Source organism: Bactrocera dorsalis, chromosome 4 (genome assembly GCF_023373825.1).
Source record: "Bactrocera dorsalis isolate Fly_Bdor chromosome 4, ASM2337382v1, whole genome shotgun sequence".
Taxonomy (NCBI): domain Eukaryota; kingdom Metazoa; phylum Arthropoda; class Insecta; order Diptera; family Tephritidae; genus Bactrocera; species Bactrocera dorsalis.
The window spans coordinates 24,718,092-24,735,427 of record NC_064306.1 but is presented as its reverse complement, the minus strand read 5'-3'; the positions used below and the strand labels follow the sequence as shown (position 1 = coordinate 24,735,427).

General features: G+C 37.4%; 2 protein-coding genes across 4 annotated transcripts in view; both read right to left on the bottom strand.

Annotated features, from left to right (window-relative positions):
• LOC105221910 (facilitated trehalose transporter Tret1) overlaps positions 1-17,336 on the bottom strand; it is a 166,625-nt gene that overhangs the window by 100,271 nt on the left and 49,018 nt on the right. The gene's annotated exons all lie outside the window — the stretch shown is intronic.
• The window catches only part of LOC125778303 (uncharacterized), a 47,612-nt gene continuing 37,478 nt past the window's right edge, over positions 7,203-17,336 (bottom strand). The window contains exon 2 of the mRNA XM_049455190.1: positions 7,203-9,214. Within this exon, the coding sequence (XP_049311147.1) occupies positions 8,993-9,214 (222 nt within the window). The 3' untranslated portion in view covers positions 7,203-8,992. The remainder of the gene's footprint in view (positions 9,215-17,336) is intronic.

Here is a 17,336-nt window from a genome sequence, read left to right as displayed (position 1 = left end):
GGTTTATTCAAATCGTAGACAATGTAGGCTGCAAGAGCTGTAATGTCCAACATGTTAAAGAACATCGCTAGTGGCCATCGTTTTGTTTGTCTTTGTGTTGGATATTCCGCAAACATTTGGTCCATTCGAACAACACCACGAGTATAATATTCAATTATTTCAGGTTTCCCACTGTCAGCTATTTCAGCATCATTATGGATGGTCGAAAGCAAAATTACTGCTTTATTTTTTTTGGGAACATAAGAGCACATTGTCATATTATTTTTGAAGCCAAATGTCGTTGAACCAATTGTACTGTTTTTGTTCTGCTTCATTTGTTGAGGAATATATGATTTATTTTTGCGCAAAGTTCCAACGATCGAGAGTTTCCAGGTGAGAAGCAGTTCTGCAACTGGAAAGGTCGTAAACAAATTGTCCATTGTAATGTTTCGGCCACTTCCTTGGTATTTAGCAGACAAATCCTTCGCCACTCGTTCGCCTTGGTTCGTTTCCCTACCAGTTTCTGCTTGTCCAGTATATATTTGTCCATGCAGTGGATATGCATTTGTGGCATCGCAAATCCACCAAACCTTGACACCATATTTAGCAGGTTTTGACGGTACGTACTGCGTAAACCGTGTGCGTCCACGGTAAGGAAATAATCGTTCATCAATCGTCAAGCATGAGCTGGGCTTGTAATGTGCAGCAAGATTATTGTTCATCATCGTCCACAACTCACTGATCGGTGCTGCTTTATCAGTTAGTAAGCGTGTTGCACGAGTGTTTTTATCGTCAAATCTTAGGAACCGCAATATCGAACAGAAACGGATAACTCCCATTGTGGCGGGAACCTTTATAGTTTTTGACGCTCCATAAATCTCGAACATGTTCTCCATTGCTATGGTTCGCACCAGTCATAATAAGTATGCCAAAAAATGCATACAGCTCTGTTATTGACACAGGCGTCCATGACTTAGGAGTTGTGTTTGGATGCGCCTTGTTGTAAGCATTATAAGTTTCTTTTGCTAACTTATTTGTGCAGCGCATAATTATATCAGCCGTTTCAACGTTCATGAAACATTTGAATGTTTGCTCTATTGACAACATTTCAGTGCATCCAGCTGGTCCAGAACGTTCTCTTATAATATTTTGTCTGAGTACCTGACGACTTACATTTGGTTCTTTCATCCACTCAGTATCATCACGTGCAACAAATTTTTCGGCACTAACAGGTAATTCATTATTTTCTTCTACTTCTTCTTCTTCATCATCCTCATAGTCCGCATAATCAGGTAATACTTCTGCGGCATTTTGCGAAACTTCAGCATCGTCATCAGCAATTTCAATGTCATTGATTTGAATTTCTTCTTCATCTTCTGAGTCAAAGTCATAGGGAGCGTCATCGTCACAAATTTCATCAAATAAAGATTGTTTATATGATTCTCGCGTTTCTCAGTTAGCCTGCATAATAAAAAAATTAGTATATGTTTACATTGTTGCTTATTTTACATTTTTTACCATCTATATGCTGCACTTGATAAATATTCGTTTCTTCTTGAAGTCATTTCGTATCCAGTTATTTATAGTTTCAATTATATTTATTTTCACTTCTTACACTGTTGAGGACCCAAAGAATAGTGAATATATCGACAGGCAGCATTTATAACAACACCTCGTGTGAAAATAACCCTTGCAGCTGCATATGAAATACAAAAACCAGTTATACCAGTGTATTTGCTCCTTACGTACCCATACCTTGCGCGACCATTTTGCACATATCTTTTGAACCAGGTAGAATATTTCAATGAAATAAAAACCAAAATGTGTATTCGTTGTTACTCTACAAAAGTGGTCGGCATTTCTTAGCAAAATTTTGCAAACTAACTTCACACGTACGCTTACGCTCTATCGTTCAGTCGTTGTCGAGCCAGCAACGAATTAACATCACGGAAGACTGTAGCGCAAAACCAAATATGCCCTGCGAGAAATATTTTATGATTCTAAATGCCTTTGGTGCGATGCAATACCTTTTATGTTCCAAGTCTTTTAAAGATAATAGGGAATATATCCCTAAAAGACATTTTGTTAATTTTCATTATACTATTAATTATTTATATTAGATGCTTAATTTTAATTCCAATTTCTCACTGGGCTACTTTTTTTTCGTGCTCACCAACACAGTGACAAATCCTCTCATGCCGACCACTGCTCTACAAGTATATTATTATAATTTATATTATTTTGTTTTGCATTTATCAGGACAACAACAAGTATGGAAGGGCTAAGTTCGGGTGTCACCGAACATTTTATACTCTCGCATGATAAAGTGATAATCGAGATTTCATTATCCGTCATTAACATATTTTTTTATTTGGCTGTAAAATTAATTATAATTAAATTCTGAGAGATTTACCGATATTTTCGGTGAAAAATTAGGTTAGGTTAGGTTAGGCACTGAGTTCTTCGTGTTCGATATCAGGGACCTTGAAAAGTTATGGTCCGATCACGACAATTTTTCCACAAGGGATACCTCAGCTCAAATACCGTATTTGTGTAAAGTTTTATTCCGTTATCATCATTGGTTCCTAATGTATATATTATACAGAGAAGGCATCAGATGGAATTCAAAATAGCGTTATATTGGAAGAAGATGTGGTTGTGAACCGATTTCACCCATATTTCGTACATGTTATCAGAGTGTTAAGAAAATATTATATACCGAACTTCATTGAAATCGGTCGAGTAGTTCCTGAGATATGGTTTCTGGTCCATAAGTGGGCGACGCCACGCCCATTTTCAATTTAAAAAAAGCCTGGGTGCAGCTTCCTTCTGCCATTTCTTTCGTAAAATTTAGTGTTTCTGACGTTTTTTGTTAGTCGCTTAACGCACTTTTAGTGATTTTCAACATAACCTTTGTATGGGAGGTGGGCGTGGTTATTATCCGATTTCTTCCATTTTTGAACTGTATATGGAAATGCCTGAAGGAAACGACTCTACAGAGTTTGGTTGACATAGCTATAGTAGTTTCCGAGATATGTACAAAAAACTTAGAAGGGGCGGGGTCACGCCCACTTTTCCAAAAAAATTACGTCCAAATATGCCCCTCCCTAATGCGATCCTTTGTGTCAAATTTCACTTCAATATCTTTATTTATGGCTTAGTTATGACACTTTATAGGTTTTCGGTTTCCGCCATTTTGTGGGCGTGGCAGTGGGCCGATTTTGCCCATCTTCGAACTTGACCTTCTTATGGAGCAAAGGAATACGTGTACCAAGTTTCATCAATTATCTCAATTTTTACTCAAGTTACAGCTTGCACGGACGGACGACAGACATCCGGGTGTCAACTCTACTCGTCACCCTGATCACTTTGGTATATATAACCCTATATCTGACTCTTTTAGTTTTAGGACTTACAAACAACCGTTATGTGAACAAAACTATAATACTCTCTTTAGCAACTTTGTTGCGAGAGTATAAAAATCCACTGTTGCATGTCCTGACTTTATTTGCCCATATCGCTGGAACCAGTACAATATACATTTAAAAAAAAAAATCATAGATACATATAGATCATGGTATTTTCTGGGTGTGTGTTCTAGTGTTAAATAGATTGTGTCGGAGCGTCAACCAGCCGAGGTGTCATAAAGCGAACCAAGGTGCTTAAAGCGTCGGAAGTGAAGTCAATGTGGAATATTGGAAAAATATTCCAAACATTTGATTCAAAAGAGAAATGTATTTCCCGAAGAACAAGGTTTGATTTTAAAAGTTAAAATTTGCCGTACGCAGAAAGTGCCAAAGACGCTGTCATTAAACAAAAGTAGCACTGTTGGGGTGTTCCGATGCCGGAAAGGGACTTGTCGGAACCGAACTGCGTTGGCAAGGTCGAGCGATACCTGGTTCGACAACGTGAAAATCCCACTTCCGCAGGTATTTTATCTAATGTATGCGTATGCATCTCATTGGTCGCAGGCGGAAGTGAGGAAAAACAGTTTTATCTAGCGCTACAATATGTGACTGGTATAATTACTGCCGCGAAGCTGTAGTATTATACCAGGTTGACCATCAGGTAGCGGTAGGTAAAATTGGTGGCCCTGGTAAAACTGTTCAAATAGATGAAAGCAAATTTGGGAAGAGAAAATACAACAAAAGTAATAATACAAATATAATTTTTTTTATATAATTAATATATCTTTTCTTATTTTAGGGCGGAGAGTCGAGGGCCACTGGGTTCTTGGGATGGTTGAGGATGGAAGTGACGTCCTTAGGCTGGAGGTATGTCCCGGCAATTTCAGGTCTGCTGAGGTGCTCATACCTTTGATAGCGAAGCACGTGGCAAAAGGCAGTATTATATGTACTGATTGCTGGAGAGCATACGACTGTCTGGCCAGTCACGGGTATGAGCACCGACGCGTTAATCACAGCGACCCCGATAATCCGTTCGTTGCCGAGGACGGGACCCACACTCAACGCATCGAGTCCCAGTGATGCGTAATTAAACGTTTTTTTATTAAGGACAATTACAATAATAGCGAAGATTCTTCCAATTTAATTTTTGAATATATTTGGAGAAAAAATATTGCAAATAATCATCACGAACCTTTTGTAAAATATTAGATGCAATTAAACATACATATATGTAAGCCTTAAAAACTTTTTTATTACAATGGAAAATTTATTTAGATGGTATTTGTTTCCTGCGTTTGAGTTTTTATATTCATTTTTATTCGTTTGATAAATGTGTAATTATGGCAACACTTATTATCTGTCAACAAGGAATACTTTTGTTATTGTGCATGAAATGAAAATTGTGTAAAATATAAAATGCTTATTTTAAGCAAATAACTAAATAATTACTGGAAAAAAAATATGTAGAAACAATGTAATGAAGTATAAGTGCATAAAAAAGGCATAATATTGTTACGAATTTACTCTTGCTAGTTTACTTTGTTAGGTTCGTATCTCTGGATTGACAAATAAAATCAACACTGTTTAATTTAATTCAACAACTCTTTATTTCACAACTCGTCTACACTATAGCAGTTTACTCTTAGCACTGATTGATTACGTTGGCGCTGCCACGGCTTATATAGCCACGCACTTCTCGCTGATGCCGACGTGTCCTTCTAGAATATCGCGTCTGGAAATTACCAGAACATACGGCTATAGCCACGCATTTCTCGCTGATGCCGACGTGTCCTTCTAGAATATCGCGTCTGGAAATTACCAGAACATACGGCTATACGGCGCCAGACGCAAGCAGACAGTCGCGGCAATTGTTTAACTAGACGAGCAGACAGTGTGGCGCCAGATGTCTACAAATGCTATTCCATATACCTACAGCTATTGTTCATAATCAGGGATGCATATAGTAATACAAATACAACTTAATACTACTTTTTGTAACACTGCCCTCCACTAAAGCCTAATCGTCCCGATTAGGCACAAATCCTCTTGAACCAAATGGAGCGAGCCTCTCCAAATGTACTACTTTCATTTTACATCGTGCTTTCCCATTTCTTTGTATGCGGTATACCACGTCATTAAGTCGTTTCATCACCATATAGGGTCCTTCCCAGGCTGTCTGCAATTTCGGGGACAAGCCTTTCTTTCGAAGTGGATTGTACAACAGGACCAGATCACCTTCTTCAAAACCTTTTGAATTTGCCGCTTGATCGAACCGGTCCTTCATCTTATTGCTCATCAGATGCGTATGCTGTCTTACCATTAGATGCAATTCATTCATTTCTTCCTTTAAGGCAGAACAATAATCTCCATCATTTCTTACAGCTGTAGGATTCGTACCAAACTTAAGATCAGCAGGGAGTCGCAGATCAGATCCGAAAATAATCTTTGCTGGCGTGTAACCAGTTGTCTCGTGCTTCGCTGAACGATACGCCAGCAGGAACATCTGGATGCACTTGTCCCAATTCCGTTGGTCTTTATCAACGATTTTCCGCAGATGTTCTTCGAGCGTTCGGTTGAATCTCTCTACCATCCCATCTGATTGTGGGTGTAACGCTGTTGTCCGTGTCTTGTGGATGCCCAATAATGTACAGACTTCTTGAAAAATGGAAGATTCGAAATTCCTGCCTTGATCTGAGTGTAATTCGACGGGCACTCCGAATCTTGTTATCCAATTTTCTACAAACGCTTCGGCTACTGTCTTCGCTTCCTGGTTTGGTAAGGCATATACTTCTGGCCATTTACTGAAATAGTCCATGACAACCAGTAGATATTTGTTTCCGGCCGTACTGGTTGGGAACGGACCTGCAATATCCATTGCGACTCGTTCAAATGGTGATCCCACGTTGTACTGTTGTAGCCTACCGCGACTTTTGGCTTTAGGACCTTTAGCTGCCATGCACTCTACGCAATTACTTATCCATTCTGCTATGGAATCTCGACAACCGATCCAGTAGAACCGTTGTTTAATCTTCTCTATAGTTTTTGTTATTCCAAGGTGCCCTCCACTAGGTCCATTGTGATATTCTTTCAATACTTTTGGGATCATGGACTTCGGTACTATGATCAGCAGACGAGAATGTTTGCCATCTTCGCTTTCCCAGGTACGATGAAGGTATCCATTAACGAGGTTTATGCTGTTCCATTGGGCCCAATATGCTTTTGCAGTTGGACTCTCGCTACTTATTTGTTCCTTTGGTGGTCGTACCCCATTTTCTTTGGCCATTACCAGCTTTGCAAGATCAGGGTCCTCCAGCTGATTGATTCTGATGCGGTGAGGAGTCCAATCATCTTCAGGTTCTATATTCAGTAATCGCACGTCGATTATACCTTCTTTTCCTTCTGATTTGGAGCAATGTTTACATTCCAGTGGACAAGGGCGACGTGATAATGCATCCGCATTTTTGTGGTGAATCCCCTTTCGATGTTCCGTTTCGAAGTCGTAATTCTGTAATCTTTCGATCCATCGTGCAATTTGGCCTTCCGGATTCTTAAACTGTAATAACCATTTTAATGCTGCATGATCAGTCCTCAGCAAGAATCGTTGTCCATACAAATACTTGTGGAAATGTTTTACACATTCCACCACAGCTAGTAGTTCTTTTCGCGTCACACAGTAGTTTTTCTCTGGTTTCCCGAGCACTCTGCTGTAATACCCAATTACTCTTTCTTGTCCGTCGATGAGCTGAGACAGGACACCTCCAATTCCATAAGCGCTCGCATCTGTATCCAGGATGAATTTCTTTCCAGGTATTGGATAAGCCAACATCGGCGCCGTACAAAGTAGTTCCTTAAGCTGCTCAAACGCTTTTTCTTGTTCCAACTGCCATACAAACGGGCGATTCTTCTTTGTTAAATCATGTAAACTTCTAGCCACGTTCGCAAATCCAGGTACAAAACGGCGGTAACACGTGCATAAGCCGAGGAAGCTGCGGAGTTCATGAATGTTGGTGGGTCGAGGCCAATCTTTCACTGCTTTTATTTTTCCTTCCTCGGTGTGAATTCCCTCAGTTGACACTTTATGTCCGAGATATGTGACCTGCTTCTTCCATAATGAACACTTTTTGGGATTCAAGCGTAATCCGGCTGATGCTATTCGCTGAAAGACTTCCTCTAGATTTTTCAGATGATCATCAAAACTTTTTCCCATGATGATAATGTCATCAAGGTACACCAAACATGTCTTCCAGTTGAGTCCTTTTAACACATGTTCCATCAGTCGCTCGAACGTTGCAGGCGCATTACATAACCCAAATGGCATCACAGAGAATTCCCATAACCCGTCGCCCATACTGAAAGCGATCTTTTCACGGTCACATTCATCAATCTCGACTTGCCAATATCCACTTTGTAGATCTAATGTAGAAAACCATTTCGCTCCAGACAAGGTGTCTAATGTATCGTCGATTCTTGGTAGAGGATAACTGTCTTTCTTTGTGACATCATTCAACTTCCTATAATCTACGCAGAAACGGGTGCTACCATCTTTCTTTTTAACTAAGACGATAGGTGAGCTCCATGGACTTATTGAAGGTTCGATTACACCGTTTTTGTGCATGTCTTCAATAATTTTGTTAGCATCCTCACGTTTTGCTAGTGGAACCCTACGCGGAGCTTGTCGGATTGGTTTAGCGTCTCCAGTATTTATGCGATGTTTGACAATGCCGGTTCTTCCTGTGTTTCCTTCGTTTGCAAATATGGATGCGTATTTTTCTAATAGTTTTTCTGCTTTTAATTTTTCATTTCCATGCAGTTCGTTCAGCAAATTATTTAGGAGTGTAGGACTTATCTGCTGTGGCTCAATAGTAGGCTTCTGTTGTGACCGTTCGCATCGTGCTATTGCACTTATATTCTGGCACTGTCCAATTACTGCTCCTTTCTTCAGCCTTATAGGCGTGTTGAATTCATTCACTACTCTCACCGGAATGGTGGCGTCTTCTCTAGTTTTCACAAGCGTTCTTCCTACCAATATGGGTGTATCTATTTTTGTTGGTTCCACAATCCACAACTCTTCAGTCCCACCTCCTCCATTCACTTTGGCCCATACAATCGCCTCAGATTTTGGTGGAATACTCTGATTATCATCAACAATCACCCTCTTACTTTCAACGTTGGTCACATATCCGGTGTTTATAGGCATCTCCATGTTCTGGCAAAACAGCATTTGCTTGTTTAAATCCAAAGTAACCCGTGATCAATCATGAAATCTACTCCCATTATAATTTCATCCGTGATTTCTGCTACGATGAAGGTGTGATTAACTTCCAGGGTACCAATCATCACTTTGCAAAACACTTTTCCCGCGACAGCTGCTTCCTCCCCGGTGGCCGTTCGAAGCTTGCAACCGACTAATGGTTCAACCGTTCCTCTTACCACATCCGGTCGGATAATTGAATGTGTGGCACCAGTATCCAAAGTAAGCGTTGACAGTCGTCCATTTACGATGCCGTTGATAGTAAGATTGTTGTCATGGCGACCTATTTGTGATATCGAGATGGCGGGGCAAATAGTTGTGGGAACCAGCTCACGCCCCTTTGAACTGTTCCGTTTTAGTTTAACGACTTGTGAGATGTGGATGCTTCGTCCTCATTATCTGTTGGTTGTTTCCGTTTTGATGGGTTTACTTTTATATTGCAATTTCGGGCAAAGTGACCCGCTTTTCCACAGTTGAAACATCTTCCTGTTGTATTTACTCGCGGTGCAGCAATTGTCTTCAGAGTCTTCAATATTTCTTCCATCAGCGCCGGTTGTTCCATTTCAACCCTTTGTACCTTGTGTGCTGGTTTACTTAGTAGGGAAGCTGTTTCCTGTGTGAGGGCGTGCGAAACCGTTTCAGCAAACGTTCTTTTTGGCAATGCATATGTGGCGCGTTTGGTGTCCACATCACGAATTCCATTTATGAAACATTGAATTTTTACCCTCTCAATGTAATCCACAGGTGCATCTGCATTTGCCAAATGAGCCAGTCGTTCTATTTCAGTTGCGAACTCTTGCAATGACTCGTTCATCTTCTGACCCCTATTTTGCAGTTCGATCTGGTATATTTGTTTCCGGTGCTCACTACCATAACGTCTTTCTATCGCACTCATCAATGCCTCATAGTTGTCCCGTTCACAGTCTGGAATAGTCTGAAGGATTTCTGCTGCCGGTCCTTTCAATGATACAAACAAAGACGCCACTTTGTCCGCTGCATTCCAATTATTGGCCGTTGCTGTCTTTTCAAACTGAAGTTTGAAAATTTGAAATGGAATACTTCCATCGAATGTGGGTGCCTTCAATCTTTGATTATTTGTTGATGGTGCAGGGCCATGTAGTTGCAGTTCTCGCACACGATTACTTAATTGCAGAACTTCTGATTTTAAATTTTCTTCGTCATTTTTTATTGTGCTTAATTGTTCTTCAAATTTTGAAAATTTCTCTTGCACTTGTGTATTATTTTCTGTAATCTGTTGTACCAAACGCTTTTCTAACTGCGTATTATTTTCAGTCATTTGTTGTGTAAGGCAAGACTTTAACTGCGATGTATTTTCAGCTATTTGCTGTGCCAGACGATTTTCTGTTTGCACTGCATTTTCTGCCATTTGCTTAATAGCCACTAACAACGTGTTCATGTCTACACTTGATGATGTTCGTTGTTCTTCTACTTTCTCTTCTACCTTTGTAGAAGTTTCTGGCCCAACAAATTCGAACTCGTCCACATTAATTCCATCCGCTTCCATTGCTTCACGTAATCGTGCCTGCAGATCCGCCTTTTGCCCGCTTATCGGCAAATTACGCTCCTCCAGTTCCTTTTTTAATTGCTGAATTCTCAATTCTCCGAATTTAACCATCTTGAATTTGGATTATTTGACAATCCCACTTCTGACACCAATTGTTACGAATTTACTCTTGCTAGTTTACTTTGTTAGGTTCGTATCTCTGGATTGACAAATAAAATCAACACTGTTTAATTTAATTCAACAACTCTTTATTTCACAACTCGTCTACACTATAGCAGTTTACTCTTAGCACTGATTGATTACGTTGGCGCTGCCACGGCTTATATAGCCACGCACTTCTCGCTGATGCCGACGTGTCCTTCTAGAATATCGCGTCTGGAAATTACCAGAACATACGGCTATAGCCACGCATTTCTCGCTGATGCCGACGTGTCCTTCTAGAATATCGCGTCTGGAAATTACCAGAACATACGGCTATACGGCGCCAGACGCAAGCAGACAGTCGCGGCAATTGTTTAACTAGACGAGCAGACAGTGTGGCGCCAGATGTCTACAAATGCTATTCCATATACCTACAGCTATTGTTCATAATCAGGGATGCATATAGTAATACAAATACAACTTAATACTACTTTTTGTAACAATATGAATTAAATAATTACTAGCAATCGAGAAATTACAAGATAAAATTAGCAAAATTTTCAAAACTTGAAAAGGTTCGTATCCAGCTCTCAAGTAATTGCTCAAGAAAACAAAAATACATTATTTCTTGAAGTAATTTTGACAGCTGGTTACGCATTGTGAATGATCCACATTAGAAGAGCAAGAGAGAATAAACAAAGCAAATAAACTTTGTGCGTAATATGTATATATGTGTGTGTGTAATAACATAAATATTTTCCTTGCGATTTAAGGAATATTGTTGATGATTGGTAAGTTTTATACAACATTTCAAAATGAACTATACTTCATAATGATGATTTTAACTAATTTAGGACGAATTTAACGATTACTTTGAATTTCGTTCGAGAAACAATTGTTGATTTGATGTTTCCTGGCAAAATCAGGTTTGCCATATTCGCATTTTATTGAAAAAAGTATTATAAATTAGTACTAGATAACTTTAAAGCTGCATACTAGCACATGTAAATTTATCGCAGGAAAATTTCTGACCGTTTCTTAAGCGTTTTTTTATTTGCAGTTTTTGCATTTCTTGAGAGCTGGATACTAAGCTTGAAGAAATAATGTATTTTTTTCGTGAGCAATTACTTGAGAGCTGGATACCAACCTTTAAATAACATTCCATAGACAAAATTGAAAATTGTTTTAAACAATTATTACAGCATTTTATGCTTTTTGCAACCCGTTTTGACCTCTCGTCACACTGACTCACCATGATTCACCAGAGTCGGCCATGATGGTTCTGTGTCAATACATTAAGGAGTGTTCCCACACTATCTTCTGTCTCATTTACACATTAAATTGCCTTAAATACGTTTTTTAATACTTCACTGTTTGATTTTATTATAATTTTCAAACATGCAAACCTTGTCCTTTATTTATATAGATTTTTACTTAAAACTAACAATTTCAAAATTTTAATTAAATTACTTTAAATAACGACAATTTCCTTTGTTTTGTTTTATAAAAGATGTATATTTTTATTGAAATATTTTTACTTGAGACTAACAATTTCAAAAATTTTAATTAAATTAATTATTAATAAAAAAAATAAATTTAACATAAAACTGAATTACGAAATATTCCATTCAAAATGGAAATTTCTCACAAGACTTAAGGTTGGTACGCAGCTCTCAAGTAATTGCTCAAGAACAAAAATACATTATCTCTCAAGTAATTTTGACAGCTGGTTACGCATTGTGAATGATCCACATTAGAAGAGCAAGAGAGAATAAACAAAGTAAACAAACTTTGTGCGTATGTATGTATGTACAGTGGCGGACAAAAGTCTACATACACCCCCTGTTTTCTTCGATGTGAGAGTACAAAAACTTTTTAGAAAAATGTGTTGATACAGTTTTATTCTAATCTTCTTTCTAATAACAACAAACTTAAAAAATCAGTTAATTAATATAAAACTACAAATTTATGGAATAAAAACTCAAATATTGTGTTGACAAAAGTCTACATACAGTACAAAAATATCTTAGTTCAGTGCGAAAAACTTTACAAAATGCTAGTTATTAAGACGTTTTAGTATTTAGTTGGGTCCCCATTGGCATCTATAACTGCTTGAAGACGCCGTGGCATTGATTCTGCTAAATTTGTCAACGCTGCAGATGTAATGCTGTTCCAAGGTCCCAATATGCGCTCTTAGAGTATAGCAGAGCTAGAAACTTGGTGCTTTCTAATTCTACGCTCCAAAATCTCCCAGACATGTTCAATAATATTCATATTTGGACTTTGAGGTGGTGTATTTAATTGCCTTGGAGTATAATAAAGCAACCAGTCCTTAACAATTTGCGCCGCATGCATCGGATCGTTATCTTGTTGAAATATCCAACTGGAACCGAGCCCTAAATTATCCACCAAAGGCTTCAAATTATGTTCCAACAGAGACTTATACTTATAACCGTCCATTTTACCTTCAATAAAGTCCGAATTTCTAACTCCAGAGGGCGCAACAGCTCCCCAAATCATTACGCTGTCGCCACCGAACTTCACAAATGATACTACGTTCTTCGGGTCAAGCGTGGCGTTAGTTTTCCTTCAAATTTTAGCCCTTTCATCACTACCAAAAAGGGTGAATTTAGAATCATCTGTAAATGAAACTTTTTTCCAAAAATCCATTTCCTTTTCTTTGTGTTTTTTGGCGAACTTTAAACGAAGTTTCCGGTTTTTTCAGAAATAAAAGGTTTCTTCCGTGGTGTTCTACTGTGGAATCCGTTATCGTTTAGAGTTTTTTTTTATTGTTCTTGGTTGGATACTCATTTGTGATGTACTTACTATGCGTTCGGCTATATTTGGAGCATTTACTTTTGGATTTTGGTCTACTTCGTTGAGAATCAGGCTGACGTCTCTACGAGATTGTTTTTTGGGGCGTCCACTGCGAGGTTTATTTTCGTTGGAACCATTATTTTTAAAGTTTTTTAGAATTGTCTGTACTGTTGCTCGACTCAAGCTTAAAATTTTAGAAATTTCACCATATGTTTTTTTTCTTTTCTTTCTTTTATCACCAAATCAATTGATATTTCATTTCGCGGAGCCATTATAGCTATTGAAATGTTTAAACCACAACTAAATTCAATAAATATCAAACAATAAACATATTGAAGTAAAATAAAAAGGCTAACGTTACCTTACTGTTAATATTACAATGTACAAAGTAGGAGATTTGAACTGTATGTAGACTTTTGTCAAAGCAATTTTTGAGTTTTTCCTCCATAAATTTGTTGTTTTATGTTAAATAATGAATTTTTTTAGTTAACTGTTATTATAATAAATATTAGAACAAAACTGTATAAATACATTTTTCTAAAAACTTTTTGTACTCTCATATCAATGGAAATAGGGGGTGTATGTAGACTTTTGTCCGCCACTGTATATGTATGGTAACACAAATATTTTCATTGAGATTTAAGGAATGTTGTTGATGATTGGTTGGTTTTATACAACATTTCAAAATGGAACATACTTTATAATAATGATTTCAACTAATTTAGGATGAATTTGACGATTAACAAACAAATTGTTGATTTGATGTTTCCTGGCAAAACCAGGTTTGCCATTTTCACATTTTATTGAAAAAAAGTATTAAAAATTAGTACTAGCTTTCTTAAGAGCTGCGTACTAGCACAAGTAACTTTATCGCAGGAACGTTTCTGGACCGTTTCTTAAGCGTTTTTTTATATGAAGTTCTTACGTTTCTTGAGAGCTGCGTACTAAGCTTTAATAATTAAATTCAGTCATTTAATTTCACCTGCTTTTCTAAACACAATTTAATCCATCTTGATTAATATTAGTGTTTAAAAAAGCTAGGCTCAGTTGCAACGTTAAAAAAAGAAAACCTGGAAAGATAATAAAAAAGACTGAAAGTAGAAGAAGAGCTGAAAATATAAGAAAAAACTGAAAATAAAAAACCTGTAAATAAAATAAAATCCAAAATATTAATAAAGTTAATATATTATTACTTTGCAAATTCATTACTTACCCAAAACTAAGATGCTCGATAGTCAAAGGGTTCTGAATTGTAACTTATTTTTTATTTTTTTTTTTATTTTTTCATTGCGCTTCCGATGTCGTTCCTAATTACTTCTTCTTTCACAAGCCACTTGAATTTTTAAAGAGCAGTACTGTCACTTAATACTCCCAACAATTTTATTTTGTGAGCAAAACTTGATCAAACCATTGAGGAAAAACCTTTTCGGTTTTTTGTTGTATATCGGACAACATTAGACAACGAACACTGGAATTATGAGCATATTCGTTGAAGAGCTTGACGTATCACATCATTTGCATTCGACATACTTCGAAGAGCGTTAAGCATTGTATAACCCTACAAGTAACAAAAGAATCAGCTGTTTTCCAAGAATTTTTCACAGCTGAGATCACCTGATCGAAATCTGCCTTTTTTAGGCACAGAGATGTAATTAAAAGAATGTAGTAGATCAATTTTTTTTTGAAAAATTATTTGTAACGGAAAACATTAATGAAAACTTTCAAGAATAATTTTGAAACAAAAATTTATTGGATATTTATTGCTCTTCCTTACCACCTCTGAGGTTGCAATGTAGGCGCGCTACCGATCGTTTTTGGGTGTTCGGTTCCCCAGGAGGCCTATTTTAACCCTTTTTATATATGTATTTTAGGATGCCAAGTCTTTTCGTTTTTATTTCTCAAACTGTACTGATCGCTTTTTCACCGAAGACGCTTACATATACTCATTCTAACATACATTCATTTTCTCTGCTTACATGCTATGTATTTACTTATATGTACATCTTTGAAATGGACACATGAACTTGTGCAACATGAATATACATATGTGTCAACACAATGACAACCAAGAATGTGTTTAAATGAATACAAACGAACTTTAAAAGAGAGCCAACAATATCTACATTAACCCTTCAATGGTTTACTCTTTTATATTTAAATTAACCTGTCAATGGTTTACTCCTTTATATATAAGTATAATTAGAATAACTTAAAGTTAGGATGTATTATCATACACATAGTACTTATTACTACAGTATTATGTACAGTTTTAAATCAATCTACTTATTATAAAAAAATATGACTAGACAAAAATAAATATATAAAGTCAGGTACAATTCATGAATATTAATTACATTAAAAATATAACATTGACAATATATGTCAAAACAACCAACTGGAAACTAAGTATTTAAACAAAAACCAAAATAAATATAAAAAAATCAGGTACAACTCCATTGTAAACATTAACAATACAAGTCATAACAATCGGCTTGTGTTAATTTTAACAAAAACAAAAATTAATATAAAAAATCAGGTACAATTCAGGAACAACAACAATAATATTCAAAACAATCTACTAAGTAATAAATAATATTTACAAAATATTCTAAATCACCCACAGCGAAATACTTATTAAAACCCCTATCAAAGGAATAGTGGTGGAAAGAAGGGTCCTATACCTGGTACACGAAACCAATTAAAAAACAAAAAAAAATATTGATAATAAGCGTACAAACTTAATCGCTAAATTTCTCATTTCAAAATCACAGATCAAGGCAACTATGGAAATGCGGCCTTCGACAGATAAACTTTTTGACAAATATAAAGTAATTCAGACTAACAGACATACATATATACATACATATAAAATTTATTTTTTTTTTTATAAAATTCTTCTTCTCCTTCTTTACTGGCGTAGACACCGCTTACGCGAATATAGCCGAGTCAACAACAGCGCGCCAGTCGTTTCTTCTCTTCGCTACGTGGCGCCAATTGGATATTCCAAGCGAAGCCAGGTCCTTCTCCACTTGGTCCTTCCAACGGAGTGGAGGTCTTCCTCTTCCTCTGCTTTCCCCGGCGGGTACAGCGTCGAATACTTTCAGAGCTGGAGTGTTTTCGTCCATTCGGACAACATGACCTAGCCAGCGTAGCCGCTGTCTTTTAATTCGCTGAACTATGTCAATGTCGCCGTATATCTCGTACAGCTCATCGTTCCATCGAATGCGATATTCGCCGTGGCCAACGCGCAAAGGACCATAAATCTTTCGCAGAACTTTTCTCTCGAAAACTCGCAACGTCGACTCATCAGATGTTGTCATCGTCCAAGCCTCTGCACCATATAGCAGGACGGGAATTATGAGTGACTTATAGAGTTTGGTTTTTGTTTGTCGAGAGAGGACTTTGCTTCTCAATTGCCTACTCAGTCCGAAGTAGCACCTGTTGGCAAGAGTTATCCTGCGTTGGATTTCAAAGCTGACATTGTTGGTGGTGTTTACGCTGGTTCCAAGATAGACGAAATTATCTACAACTTCGAAGTTATGACTGTCAACAGTGACGTGAGTGCCAAGTCGCGAGTGCGACGACTGTTTGTTTGATGACAGGAGATATTTCGTCTTGCCCTCGTTCACTGCCAGACCCATTTGCGTTGCTTCCTTGTTCAGTCTGGAGAAAGCAGAACTAACGGCGCGGGTGTTGAGACCGATGATATCAATATCATCGGCATACGCCAGCAGCTGTACACTCTTATAAAAGATTGTACCTGCTCGATTAAGTTCTGCAGCTCGAACTATTTTCTCCAGCAGCAGATTGAAGAAATCGCACGATGGGGAGTCGCCTTGTCTGAAACCTCGTTTGGTATCGAACGGCTCGGAGAGGTCCTTCCCGATCCTGACGGAGCTTTTGGTCCCGCTCAATGTCATAAAATTGGAAACATTTAATAATATATTGATACAATAATTAATATTTTGTACAAAACTGATTAAATTTAATATTTAGGAATTTAAATAATCGAAAAATATTTGAATATTTTATAAAAATATTGTTAAAGTTATAAATTTTAAAACCTAACACGGCAACACACTATAGCAGATTTGAGGCATTTGAACGTTTTAGTAGTAGAATATTTGGGGGCAACCCGTACCAAGTGACTAATTAGTAGCAGAATATTTGTGGGCAACCCAAACCAAGTGCCTAATTTGTAGTAGAACATTTAGGG